The 15,108-nt window shown below is 34.3% G+C and overlaps 1 protein-coding gene across 6 annotated transcripts in view; it reads left to right on the top strand.

Annotated features, from left to right (window-relative positions):
* ERC2 (ELKS/RAB6-interacting/CAST family member 2) overlaps window positions 1-15,108 on the top strand; it is a 521,662-nt gene that overhangs the window by 388,674 nt on the left and 117,880 nt on the right. For all 6 annotated transcript variants that reach the window (XM_040593123.1, XM_040593126.1, XM_040593127.1 and 3 more), the window contains one exon: window positions 11,783-11,848. In XM_040593123.1, coding sequence (XP_040449057.1) covers window positions 11,783-11,809 — 27 coding nt within the window. In that variant the 3' untranslated portion in view covers window positions 11,810-11,848. The remainder of the gene's footprint in view (window positions 1-11,782; window positions 11,849-15,108) is intronic.

Here is a 15,108-nt window from a genome sequence, read left to right on the forward strand (position 1 = left end):
ACGTGGTATGGTTTGGTTCAGGTATTGATATTTTAATTATCATGGTTTTCATAGAATCATTTAGCTTTGGAAAGACGTTCTAGATCATCAAGTCCAACCATTAACCCAGGACTGCCAAGATTATTTGTTATAACTCTTAAAAATATTACTTATCATCATATTCTGCTGTGGGCAGCATGTGGCAGCATGGTTCCAGATGTATTAAAGGATAGGATCTCTGACCTCTTGAAGGAATATTTGGGTACCTCATTTCAGCTGTAATGGATTTGTTTAGGTCTTCTGGCTGCTGCTGGGGAGCAAAGCCAAGTTTCCAGCCAATTCTTGCCTTTATTCCCTCTTTTTTTGCTCTTCTGTTTAGGGAGAGGTATAGGTTGGCAACCTTTTTTTGCCCTTGTATGTCTGGACCTAAACTCTGGGGAAGAGGTAAGAAAACTTCACAAGCAGTAGGAAGACTCTCTCCTCTGCCCATACACATGGTCATGTTACAGTGAATCATGATGTGTTCCCTAGTTTACGTTGGTGCATCTGATTTTTATTTGATATAAATACATTTCTGGGGATTCAGTGCTGCCATGTCAATAACATTGCAATATTAACTGTTTTTACTAGTCTTTAAAAAACTTGGGAAAAAAAAAAAAAGATAATTTTGCAGCTTTGCACTAAAAACTTAAATTTATTCTCTTCAGTTTTGGCTTGAGAGTTGGCAATCTTACTGAAATTCCACCTGGAAACATTTTGGCAGTCAGTGTGTATCCTGGAGTGCGAGTGTAATACTCCTAGCATGAAAATGAGCTTAATAAGCATTCTGTGCTAGCTTCAATTTCCAAGGAGTTGTAATATTTAGCCCCTTGTAGAGTGCAGTACAGTAATCTAATCTGGATCACTGCATCCAAGTTCTATCTGGAACAAGAACAACATGGCTAAATAGATTTAATCTTCCTGATTTAGAAGCTGTCCTGCCCTATAGCATGGACTTCATCACAAAGCCTACTGTCCAGCTCCCTGCCTCTTTTTATATCTCACCTCTATATACTTACTGTTTTTTTAAACACTTTCTCTTGGCCTCAGTTGCCCGCATCACCTTTCAGTTTTCTTCCTTGTATTGAAAATGTTTTGGAGGAAGTGCTTGTTTGTGTCACGTGAATGACTGTGTGCTCTTGAAGCAAATTGTGGTTGCTGTTGAAGGTTGATAGGAATCAGCACATTTGTATTCCCTGCCACAGCTGCCTTGTTGTACTGCAGCCCTTCTGTCGTTCTTTTCTTGTGCTTTTAGTATAACAGGCCTGTAAGTTACTAACCAACAGGGAATTATGTCTGGCTAACCACAAGTCTGGTCAGATTGAGACATCCCATTCCCTTGGGTTTTCTAATCTCAGAAGCCTTTCTGCCCCTCCATATTTATATCTTGTTCTGAGTTTCAGGCTCTAATCACCCAAATTCACTTAATATTAATTTCTCTGGACATTTCAGATTCCTTGCTGTCTCTGGAACAGCCCTGAATGTACTGGCACATATGACAGGTCTCTAACTCTAGGATGGTCTCCATATAACATATAATAACATTCTTTTGCTATCACCCAGGGCTTTCTTGTTCAAGTTCAAGAGATCTTTGGTATGTGGTTGAAAGGTCCTAAGTTTCAAATTTCTGCTTATGGACTACATAGTAAAAAACTGTACTTGGTTATTTAAATTACAAACAGTATCTCTACATAAAAAAGTGACTTAAAAGAAGTTGTGTACGTAATCTATGACATGTATGTTTCTAGTATATACTCAAGTTAATTTAATGGCATTCTTACTAGGAGGTTATTCTATTTGAGAGGGCATATGGAAGAACTTGATTCTGCATCCACACGGTAGAAGACTGAAGGTATAATGTCCACAGAATTTTCATATTTTAGGACTTAATTGCCAATCCTGATGATTTTAAAAACTATCATCTTACTTCCTATAGTACTGGAATTTTTTAAAGACATAATATGTAAAGTGTTTCTCACCTTGTAAGAGTTTCCTGAATTCCCAAGCTGTAGTTGAATCAAAGTTGAATATTTCATTCCATGGTCAGCAAGGCTACAAATATTTTTTTTGTCGTTTTATGATTATAGATAATACTATAGAAAAGAATCTGGGTTTTAGAAAAATATTAGTATCATAGGGCATGCCATAAAGCTGTAGGATCTGGCTGCTTTCTAAAAAGTTGGCCCTATTCTTAGCAGCTGTAATTGAGGATGGAATGTCCACATGGTGTCGCAAGCATGTAGCATGTCCTTTTACATCTTTTAATCCAGTCTGACTACATAGAGGTTTTGTTCCTATTTAAAACATTTTTGATGGCACTTCTACAAGGTGGTGGTGTTTAGAAGCAATTTGTTACAAATTCACCATCAAATTTTCCATTACTCTGAAATCTCAACAGAGAGGCCTAAAAGGTAGTTCGAGGTTTCAGAACTATTATCTAAAGAAAAAGTCCTGCTTATTAGGACAGTGATGGGGCAGTGTATATCTATGAAGCTTCCCTTCCTGCCGCTCTCCAGTCAGAAAGCCATCTTTTAAGGAACTATCTGATAGCACTCTTATTATTAAATATGTAGCATTTTAATAAGATTTTTTTAAGTATGCTTGTAAAATCATTCATTTGAGAAAAGAAATCACATGCAGTGATACACGAAAGTTGACAATAATCTCACTGTTGTGGAGTAGGAGTATGCCACTAAAAACTAACTTTTTGAAGAAGACCATGTGCTCTCAAAAAAAGTTTATTGATTTGTAAAGTGGTCACTGATCTTGGCAACAAGTCTTTGTTCATCAGGTGGAACTGCTAAATACCCTTGGAGTTGTTGAAAGATTAAATGTGAAAAACTCTGAACAGGTCAGATGGGGTTTTGTTTGAGGTGGATGACTTTGAAATCAGAGCCACAGGACAGTTGAACAACAGTTATTACTTTAGTGTCTGGATCCTGATCTGCAAATCACTGTATTGATCCATATGTAATTTTAGAAGAAAGGAGTGCATACTACATGGTGTATTTTACAGCCCAGGCTGTTAGCATATTGCCTTATATTCTGTAGCCATTCTTGAAAATTGCCAACATCAAAGGCCTGAATAGGTCTCAGGAATATTGAAACTGGGATTTGTCTGTAAAAAAACCCCACGAAACCAAACAACACAAATTAAAAGGAGGACAAACATAAACCAAACATTTTAGCTTATTCAAATAACCGCGGTTATTTGGAAAGAATGAAATTATTCAAATTTATTTAGACCGTGAGCAGAAAGTTCAATCTGAGCGGAAGTTTAGTATTTGGAAAACTGAAATATGTTTGGGAGTTTTCTGCAACATTAAATCTTTGTCTTTTAGTTGTTCGGGAAAGAAGAAACAAAAAACAAAAAAAAATTCAAGGCACCAGTGACATTTTAGTATATAAAAGAAATGATATGATATAGCTGTTTAATGGAGTAAATTGGAATTATTAGCTCCCTCCCTGACCCAGTTTTTGTTTAATAATCTGTGTGTTTCTTTATCCTGTATGTTTACACATTGTATTTGGGCAGGTGTAAGCTTGCTCTTGTCTGTTCACTAAATGTATGTGAACTTGTTCTGCTGGTGCCTCAAGCTGGAAGGAAGCACGCAATTGTATTAGCGGAGTGCTGAGCCTGCATTAAGCTCATTGGAGTCACATGGATTTATTTAATTTAGGAATCTGGGCAGGGCAAGATTTGCTTTTCGGTACATTCAGTCTAAACAATCCCAGGCATAGCCACTGTAAATAACTAGTATTGTGCTGAATTAATTACTGTTTTGAGATCTCAGGAGTGCAGTGCAAATTAGTCATATAAATGCTTTCACGTTTTTAAGTTTTCCTCTAATTTTTCATCTTTGCTACACGTATTCTTCCTCTGGAACAGAGAACTTGTGATTCGTGTCACATGTTGTTCAGACTTGTTGAACTGAATGCAATAAAATCCTATTTGTATCATGGTCACCATTAAAAAATCTATTTTCTGATTAGATTGTAGGCAGTTATCATAGCTATACTGTTTATTATAAACATGCTACTGAATGGCAAATACTTCTCTTCTAATGGGGATGTAATTTCTGTCTAAGCATTTCCCAAAAGTCAGTAAGTGTTATCATATGCTTATTTCAGTAGATACAGAGAATTTTTCGTGCCTTGACATCTGTCTAGGTATTTGTCTATTTTACCCTATAAAGAAAACTGAAATAATCTTCCACAGAGGCTTGCCCATGTTTTAAGGATAATATGATTGGTTTCAATTTTTTTTTTTTTTTTTGTAGATTACTTTGTACTTGTGATGGAACATAAGAAAGAACCTTGACATTTGGAAGAGTCTGTTTTGAGTTTGAATTTATCTTTTAGGGATACTCTAGTTCTTGATTTTGGTGTCATGTCGTTTTACAGTTACAAACATTATGCTCTACTCAATGTTTCCCATTGCAAGCAAAAGCCAATAGAAGTTGGTAGTATTCATTAGGCTTTTGTTATTTCTACCTCTTAATTGTAATGATATTGTGGCCAGATGATTTTTCGGCATACCTTTTAGTTATATTAAATTTGTAATTTGACTAAGAGATCAGCTAAATTGGAGTTGTATTAAAAGTAAGAAGTAGAAAATAGGATTTGCTGTCTGATACCTACAGGAGATGGATGTTATATATTGAAAAGTTATACCTCTCCTTTGCTTACAGAAATGAATTTATTTTATGTTTTGAGGTTTAATGAATGTGATGTAAATGTATACATACTGCTCAGTGTGTATATTTATATATATCTATATTTATATGTTAGCTTTGCAGTCTTTTCCACATATGGAAGAATTTTTTGAGATCATGTTTAGCTATAGAAACCTCTCCCCCTCATTTCCCCTGAATGTGTGTGTTAGAATATACAACACTTATATAGAGGTTTACATTTATCTTATATTTCTTACTAGAAAAATTAGCTGCCACTATCATAGTCTAAAATAGGTCTTTAAACCAGCTGAAAGAGCCAAAAATGCATTTCTGGGAGACAGTAACTTGATAACAAAAGTTGCATATCTGGTGCTGGTTACTTAAGCGAGATAACATGTCACAGGCTTTCACTACAAAGAGGACCATAAATTTTTGCATTGCAAATCTGATTTCACGGACCACTTCTTGTAAGAAGCATTGAGTTTCTGCTTCATCTAGTGATAAAGCTTTAGAATGCATGAGTATCTGGTGAAACATCTTATGTTAATGCTCGTCTGGGTGTTGTAAAGTAAGTGGTCAGAAACAACCTTCCACTTTACCCCATTGCCAGTATTTATTTTTTATGTTAACCTAACTATATACAAATAGAACAAATGGTGAGATGGGTTTTATGGTCATTTTCATAATTGGGTGATGCATGGTTACTTGTGACCCCTTCTGTTACAGATAGCTTTGAAAATAGACCTGTGATATAAATCCATATTACTGAAGCAATTTTTAAGATTTATTCAACTTTTGAATATACAAATGAAACATAAACCAAAGACCTTCTAAAACTCTATGCACCAAAGCCTTAAACAAATCCACTCTTAGTCTTTCCCCTTTCCAGTTACAGGCTTGGTTCTTCAAATCATTCATGCACAAAACTCTTCTGTAGTCAATTGTTCTGTGTATGGAGAGTTCATGAAATTAGTCCTCAGCTATGTTTGGTCCTAGAAACAGAGTAGCTGATAAAAGTCTCTCTAAGGTCTGAAAGACTCTGATTTTTTACTAAGTTCTTGATTTGAAAGCAACGTCATTACTTAGCAGGTTGATTTCTGTGTCACAAGAGGAAATTAGTATTTGTAAATGTAATTGTTTTGCTGTAAGTAGGACAGTTTCACAGTCCAGAGCCAGTAGTTACATGTTTAATGACCCATTAGTAGCCATAGATAATAAGGAGAGTAGCATAAATCAGTCATCAGAAAGTTAGTTCAAGAGATGAGCAGGTTATCACTAGATTTATTTAACCCCAGTTAAGACATTAATTCTTAGCATGCCAGCACATGAAAGGGAAATGTGATGAGCCATGTCAGGAAGGGTCTTCTATTGTGGGAAGAGAGCCAGAAAAGCTTAACTCATCAAATTTTTAATGTCGCCTGTGTTGCGAAAGCTTTTGTCTAAGAGGAGATTAGGATTTTATTTTTATTTTAACTGAAAGAATGGATTTTATAAAGATACTTGCATGCCACAAAAGTGAGCAAACGTGTGCTGTTCTTCAGCTTTGTGGAAGTGTTTAGTGTCCTTTTTGTCAGTTTTACTATATTCCTCATTTCAGTTAACCATATTTTATGTACCAGTGGGCCTCATCATAATGCAGAATTTTGCAGTCTTTGAGTGCATCTATATTAGGGTTTTAGTTCTGATCAACAGTGCAGATTTGAATGAAATCTCCTGATTGTTCTCTTTTACTGCACTATGGTTCATATCCAGAAGAAGAGTTGGAGTGGGCACACTGAATTATTTTGATTAAATTTAACTGTAAGATGCATTCCAAAAGGTCCCCCAAACCAGTTAAGTTGCTAAAGGGAATTCAATCTTGGTGACAGAGTGAAATTAACCCACAGTACCCCCCCAAGCTAGGTGTATTGTACAGATGCTGATTCTCTGTACCAATTGCATTGGCTATAGATCTGTTGTTACTGCAACACACCGCTAAATATAACCTCTTGCAACTATTTAACATTCTCCAGTAATCAAGAGTATGCTATATGCAGAATGGTTATGAATAGGCTTATAATTTCTGGTATCTGATCATTATTTTTTTTTGGATACCATGTAAACCATGATTAAAGTTATCCTTTGTTTCTAACCTGCTGTGTAATGTAGCCCCTTTTATCTGAAGGCCACTGTCTCAAATTTACTAATGAAACTGATGAACCTTAAAGAGTTGATGGCCGAGAAATGTGCCTGCAAAACTTGTATTGAGATACACTTCAGTAACAAAACAGAAGACACCTTTATACAAGCTTTCTACATCTGTGTGTAGTGTTTTCCAAGCACTATTCTTTAAGTTCCTCATCTTGCTACTTTGAAGTCAGTTTTGAGGTTTTAACATTAGGTTTTGTGGTAATTAGAACAGAACAGTAAATCATATTTAGTAACACTGGATATACCTTTTAAGATGTTAAGCAAATATGATAAGTAGCAGCAAAGAAAAAAGAAGGGACTAACAAGAGGATAACATAGAATTATTGAATTATTAATCTATAAATAGCTCATGTACAAAGGCTTTCATAGTACTTGAGATTATACCACTGTCCTGTACCTAAATTTATGTCCAAATTAGAGACTTGAATGTCAGTCCTAAAAATTCAAGGCATTTGATAACTTGATTTATAAAGATTTTGTAGTAATTGTGTATACTAATTTGTCAATTCAAATGGCATTTCTTAAATTTTGTGGTTTTTTCCCTTTTTACTTGTCTGTAAATGAGATTTTGCTTTGCAATTTTTGTCATCAAATTTCTTTCTTGACCATATAAACCAATGAAAGATCCAAGTTTAAAAAGCGGTTAATGTACACAAGAATTAATCAAAAATTGCTTGATCATAGTTTATTGTTTGAAAGGACCATAGATTAATGATTCTGTAGGATACACACTGATATGAAAGACTAAGCATACTTCTGGAAGCCTTTGATCCAATATTAATAAATGATAAGGCATAACTTTTATTTTGCTTCTCAGTGTGTCAAGAATGCAAAAATATGTAATGAACTTCATTTGTCTCAGAACATCAGTGAAGAATTCTGTATTTTCTTACATTATCTGTTTGCATTGAGGTAACAAACCTTAGCTTCTCGATAGAACAGTTTATTCATAAACCCAGTGAGAACTGCAGTACTGATTCTTATGTGCTTTTTATCCGCTGCTTTTGGCTAGTTGTTCCTGCCCATAAAGAAAAATCTGTAAAGCCTGTAACAGTAAGTTAGGATTTGCACCATTAAATATCCACTCCTCAGAATAGCAGGCAGCAGAATTACAAGAATAGCTCTGATTCAGTGTGCTGGAAGGTGGTAGTACAGGCTTGAAAACAACCTGTCTGCATAATGGTAATAGTAAGTGATCAACGGGTTCTTTTAGTATTTCTTTAAGGTCTTCCATCTGTATGTTCTGGCTTCTGTTAAATTAAGAAGTGAGAGCACATATCACGAAATTATGGTTCTTTGTTTTAATCCTACTTTTTTAATCAAAAAAAGGTCAACATTATCTGATATCTCTAGGAATTTTACTTTTCTCCTCAACTGTCATCAAGCACCAAGTATTTTTAGGTCAGTGCATTACCTAGCATGAATATATGAGATAATTAACTAAATAATAACATGTTAGGTAACAAAGCACATAATTATGAGACATTGGGCTTTTTGATAGGGATGCTAAGTGGGTGAGCTCTGCTTACATTAGTGCAAGTCTGTTTATCTTCTATAAATAATTAGTGTGTGGAATTAAAAATGAGATATGAACAGATTTTCTGGGGTAGGTATAAATCAAGTCAAAATACGATATAGATATCAGTTTTTTAAAAAAGACAGTATATTGAGACTGGTTTTGAGGTTGCTCAGTATTAAAAATTTAAAACGCAGTGAGGGTTTGTTTTTTCTATTCAGTTGTCTGTCAAAACATATCACTGTTTTTAATTATTTTTATGAACCTGCTAATCACTAAAATTGGAAAATATGTATTAAACTCTTTGTGTACAGAACAAGAACATGGCACAGACATTCTCAGTAAAGCAGATGTGAGAAAAAAAGATGGAAGAGGATTTTTATTAATTGTAGATGTTGAAAGTGAAGTGGACTATGATCATAATCTGGATCTGACCACTCGATTTCTTTGTTAACTCTGTAATTTTCTTGAGTCATTTTGAATAGTTAGTCATAACTTTTAGAAAGTGTCTAAGCCTTGATATAAAATCTTCAAGTCATCCAGAACTGATGTGCCATTCAAAAATATCTACCATATTTGCAGCGTAATTACATCCTATACATCTCTATCTAGTTTTTTCCTGCTAGAGAAAAGAGCTGTCTCCTTTTCTGTATGTGCTGGTTAATCGTGATCAAACAGTCTTATTTTTTTCCGAGTGACCAGTTAGGTTGAGTGTCTTTTGTTTCTCACTGCCAAGTTTATTTTTCAATAATTTTGTAGCTGTTTCCTGATCTGGTTACAGTCTTTCAAATAGTCACAGAAGTATGACATGAGCACCAGATGTGTAATTCTATTAATTGTCTTATGCTACTGCATAGGGATACAGCAAACTCTTTGATTTTTATTTTTCTGCCTGTATTTGTCCTTGTAAATTCAACATTGTATTCCATGTTCACTTCCACTGTGATCTGTAAAGTCCTTTTTGACATCATTTTAGATACAGTTCCCTAAGTTTGCCCTGTATATTTTCAAATAATGACACTGTATATGTGATTTCAGTCGTACATATGTGTGGCTGATAACATTTATTTAGCTAATCCTGAATACATCTACTTTTCCAAGCAGTTTTTCTCGGACTTTTGTTTCAGATCATGGGGGATCTGAAACATTTTGTTTCAGAACAAGTTTGGGATGGGTAAAGGTATCTGCAGGTCCCCTTCCTTCTCCAGCAAGATTCAGTCTCTATAGAACTGATTTTGCTGACACTGTGTCCTGTGGCACATAATGCCTTACAGAAATCTCAGCATATTATTTCAAAGCACTTGCCTTATCAAAAGAGTCTCTATGTAATTCAAAAAGATAGAAAGTTATTTTGACAGAACCAGTACTCAATAAATTGACGTTGACTGACATTAACTGAGCTCCAGCATCTAATCTATTGCTTACTGTATATCAGGATCAGTGTCAAAGTATATAGTCTGTAATTTCCCATAATACTCTTTAAAAATATTTGACAATATTTGATTTTTTTTAACTCTTTTAGAATTCTTCCAAAAAAAGATCACACAAATAATTGAAGTAAAAATGGATGTCTGCCAGTTTGAAGAATTACAATACACTAAACAGCAAAACAGCTGTTGGTAGTTAGGAGGAGTCATTTGGAAATGTACTGAGCTGCCCATTTTGTTGATTTTTGCTGTTTTTAAAGATATCACCAAAGATTAACCTAATGCATTCTGTTAGTGAAATAGGATCAAACTACTCAGTGGAAAAGTAATCCTTCAGCCTTTCTTCAGCCTTTACTCTGGCAAAACTCTTGTCAACTTCAAAGTCAGTTCAATTAGCATTAGTAGGCCTGAATAAAAGTAGCTGCTGTCGAATTCAAAGGGAAGGACTTGTATTTTCAGTGAGGCAAAGCCAGCTCATTGGAAGTTTTACAGAATCTGTCCCTTTGTTTCAAAAATAAAAAGGAATATTCAGGCTTTGTTCTCTCCTTGCTCTGTGGTGTAGTTGTGTAGACCTTATAACTAAAGACGTGTTCCAAGTTAACCTTAAAAAATTTACCCACATTTCTTCTGTGTTAAATGATAGCTAAGTTTATAGTGGACTGTCAGATTTCTTTACTTAATTCAGCAACATGCAAGACATCTATCTTAACATCTGGTTTTTAATAACAGTTGACATCTGGGAGCTCTTTTTTATTCCAAGAATGGACTAGGAACAGTAGTGATACTGGCAGTGTATATTTTCAGGCTAAAATTCCTGTCTGTTTCAATCATAATTAATTACCATTCCTTTTATTTAGGCTTTAGATTTAATTGAGTGCCAGCAATACATTACACCAGCTAACTTTCAAAGTTTTGAAAGCTATAGGATGTAATTTTTTTTACATTTCTAAAAAATTAATGGGTAGAGCTTTAATGATATCTAAACTGATAAGATTTTATTTTATTTTGAAATGCCGTGTTGAATGAAAAACATTGTGTTGTGCACCTCTATGTTCTAAAAGTTGAGTATCACATCAGATTTTGGCACATTAGAACTATATATGGATATAGATATGCACATACACATCCGTGTGTGCATAGACAAAGAATCATTATAAAAAACGAAATCTTCAGTAAACTTATCCAGTGAAGAATATTTCACTCTTCTGGTTTAGTTCATGTTTTTTGTTTTGTTCTTTTTAACTTCAAGTTTATAATAAATGTAAAGAAAGACCTTCTGCTTTTAGCATATCTACAGTAAAGTAATCCCTTTTGAAAACAAATTCATGAAATTGTTACGATTTTTTTGTATTTGCCATTAATGTTATCTATCATTAAAACTCTAAATAAATTATTAATCCTAAGGGTTCAGAAATGGAAAATAGGAGAGAAACTGATTTAACAATATGTAGTGTTTAAGGTTCGTTTAAAAGATAATTTAATTGATAGCATGTTAGAAAAGTGTGCTTTGCTAATGATAGATTCTTTTGATTCCTTAGCAGTTTTGTAGCTTTTTACCTAACATAATGTAAGACGATTTGAGTATAGTAATTACTTTGCTTACTTAGAAGGTTTGATCTTTTTCTGCTGTCATTGTTGGTTTCAATTGCATGCAATGAAAAAATAGGTAATATTTTAATATTTAATCTTATGATCTACTTCCTACACACTGTTTTAACTGGGTGGGGAAAATGTTCATGTCGCTGGTTTTGGTTTTTTGGTTTCTGTAGATGCAGATTCTTGTATATGTAGCACAAACTTTTTCAGTTGTTTTCAATGGCTTATGTTTATAAAAAAAAATAAATCATGTTTTTAACAGCTAAGAAGATTTTATGTGCACCAAAGTAACTAATCTTTTCTTCTTTCATTCCAATGCTAACATCTTCTCTGTGCATCTCCTAATGTCTGGCACACAGGATGACGAGGAGGGTATATGGGCATAGCCGTTCCTATAAACCAAAGTTCCAGTTTTATTTTGAGGGGTGAGAAACTCTCTTTCCTATCTCTTTCAAGTTGCAGTCTCATATTTTTATTTTATTTTAAACTGCATGGAGCTGTGTGTTTCTTGACAAGTGTGTTTGTGAACACTGTAAAAAATGTTTTCTCATATGTAATGAACAATGAGAAACTATGTCTAATGGTTTAATGGTCTAATGTTTAATTTTTTCATAGCCTATTGTGGCTAAAGTGCAGGTAGGTACGAGAATTTAAAAGGAGTGTATTTGTAAGTTTGTAGCTGTCTAAACAATTTCCTTTTTTCAGTAGATAAGAATTTCTTTAAACTAGCATTGATCTGCTATATCATCTCAAAAAGCCCTGTAAAAAAACTGATATCTTTGCAGAACGAGTACGAAAGTTGGATACTTTAGAAAGTTTGGCACAGATTAAGTGTACAATTTTACTGGAATAGAATTTATAATATGCATGGAAAAATTGAGACTACCTATTAAGTTAAAATGTTTAAACGAAATTTTAAAATAAGCAGCAGATGCTTAATAAGGAAAGTATAATCTGTCTATACAATACATGCTCTTTTCCTGAAGTAATCTGATGGTTTAACATCCATACAATAATTTATTCGTCATATTTAGGAGTACGAAGTGCAGTTTATTTTTTTTCAGTCTTTCAAAAACTTACTCTTTCCATTATGAGTAAATACTGTATTGTCACTGTGTCAGTTATTGATCAATGCATATCCACTTTTCAGGTGCTTGCCTTTGAAGCTATAGGTAATTTGTAGCTCGTGATCACTGTGGTCTCAACATTAAGACCATCAGGGCTGGTGGTTTGCTTGTAAAGAATGTTGCTTGTGTCACTACTTTTTACTCAAACAACTCTATTTACTGCTGTGGGACTGTTCAGAGTAGTAAAATCTACTCACATAAGCAAAGACTGATGTCTTATTAAAGCTGCAATGCTTTATAATACTTTGGCTCCTGTCACACCAAGTCTAAGACTGTATCATTTGTTTTGTTTCCAGTAGTGTTATAAGCTATGTTACAAGTCAGTTGTTATATTTGACAGGAATGAAATCTCCAAAATAGTCTTTGTTCTTATATACTTACTTTTTAGAATATTTGTGAGATGCAAAATTAGTGCTATCCATAATGATTAATTTGTGTGGTGTTTTAAAAATAATGAATTGAACGTTGAAGCTTTCTGTAACAGAGAAGTTTAACATTCAACATTTGTAAAATAAAATAATGGGCACTGTGATTATCAGAGTGTAGTTATAAACCTTTTTAGGTTTTATGTTTTTTGATTCAATTCTAAATGTCATGCTTGGACAGGTTGTATGCATCATTTATTCTGTTTTGGGTGTGGAGAGCAGATCTTTTTTTATTTTCCAGGGCCATATATATTTCAAATTTAAAACCAGACATTCCTCTCTTACTCTTTTGTTCAAACGCCAACATAATTTATCTGGTATTGTTATATAGCAGACCCTTGACAAATAACTTGTTAGCTCTTTTTTTTTCAGGTGAGGGAGCACTGCAAAGTTAGCATAACAAATAGCTGGTAGCAGGCATAGGCTGTCCTCCAGACTGAACTCATGAGTAGACCTGTCCTTGTGGGTAGAATAGCCATGAGTCTAGTGGAATGGCTATCGTAAGGTGAAAATTCGTGTCATAGATCTCTTTCCCTAGGAAAAAAACTAATTTAGGTCCCAGACCTGTAAACCTTTCTGAAAATACATGTGGTAATACTAAGCTTCCTCAGAGTCACTGTTAATATATGCTTACCAAAGGTATACTTAGAAAAAATAATGGATAATTTTTTGTATTGTTCACAGACTTGGGAGTTGTTAACTTGGTTGCACTATGTGAGCACAGGAGTTTGTAGTCCACACTCATCTAGCTCATTAGTGGGGGTTGCTCAGGTAGAACTGAGCTACTTAGCTCTTGTATTAAACCAGAGCGAAACTGGATTTAGTTCTAAGAAGTATTCTTGAGGAGTAAAAGTTATGACATCAAATACTTTCGAGGTCTTTATTACTACTTCCTGATGTTTCAGCAGAGGAGCAGTTAAAAATCACTTGATTGTAAAATATTTCTGTGGTACTTCCTGCCACATAGACTAAAGCCTTGGTTCTGTCCAGGAAATGAAAGGTTTTGATAACAGAATTAATTCCTGTTTCTACTTACAATCAATACTAACAACAAAAGGCTGATACAGTTGAATCTTACAGATACTGTCTTTGTAAACCACACATTTACACATTTGTTTGCTTTGTAAACAAATTAGGTCTATTACAACTTGCTGTATGATATTCCTTTTAGAATCCACTTTATGATGCTGTTTTATGATGATATGCCTGCAATTTTTGAAACATTTTAATAATTTCTATTGCTATTTAATTAAGACATACAAGATTTGTCTTGGATGCATATGACTCAAGGCTAAGTGAATTTAATAACTCAAATGGTTAGTAATCAGGGTGAAATGAACTGTCTTGAATGTTACATTACTATTTAAGAGTGGCATTGTTAACATGAGCAGAATATGTAAGTGATTACAATAAATCCATTTCTGTGCAGAGTTTTAAAGCTCTGGAAATAACCTCTTCACTGCAGAGCAATCTATCCTGTTTTTGACAGGGCACCTAAGAGGAGTCTGCATGCTTTTCTCACCAAGGCAAGGTGATAAACTTCCAGAACAATTCACCACCAGGAACCATGGGTACACCCTTCACTTTGGTTATCTTCATTGCTCTGTGGCTGCAGGATTAGGCAGGATGGGTCAACTCTTTTTGCATAACAGTAGTAGAGTGTATGAGTGGTCAAACTGGTGAACTTTCAGCAGCCTGTTGAAATAGATGTGAAGGCTAGATAAATGGAATGGGAATGAGATGGGGATTTCATCTCCATGTAGGAAGGAGCTGATTTCAGTCTTCATAATGTAAGGACTCTTAAAACAGTCCTTAATTCATGGGATTAAACATGTTTTTACCATATTTCTTCTCTCATATTCTCCTGATTTTCATAACAAGTAGTAGGGCTGAGGGAAATTAAATATCTCAGTCAGTTGAGTGTATATTAAAACACAGACTTAATACAATTAAATTGGGTGTATATCTTTAGAAAAGCTTTTCTGTAGTTGTTTTTTACTGCAGACTTCTATCAAAAGCTAGTTGTGAACAAGAGAAAACTGAGAGACCGAATGAGTATAAACGTAAGGGATATATTTTGTGTTGGAGAGGAAATTATAATTTTAGCAACAATTTAATTTTGAAAGTATTTGA

The sequence above is a fragment of the Falco naumanni genome, chromosome 4 (genome assembly GCF_017639655.2).
Source record: "Falco naumanni isolate bFalNau1 chromosome 4, bFalNau1.pat, whole genome shotgun sequence".
NCBI lineage: Eukaryota > Metazoa > Chordata > Aves > Falconiformes > Falconidae > Falco > Falco naumanni.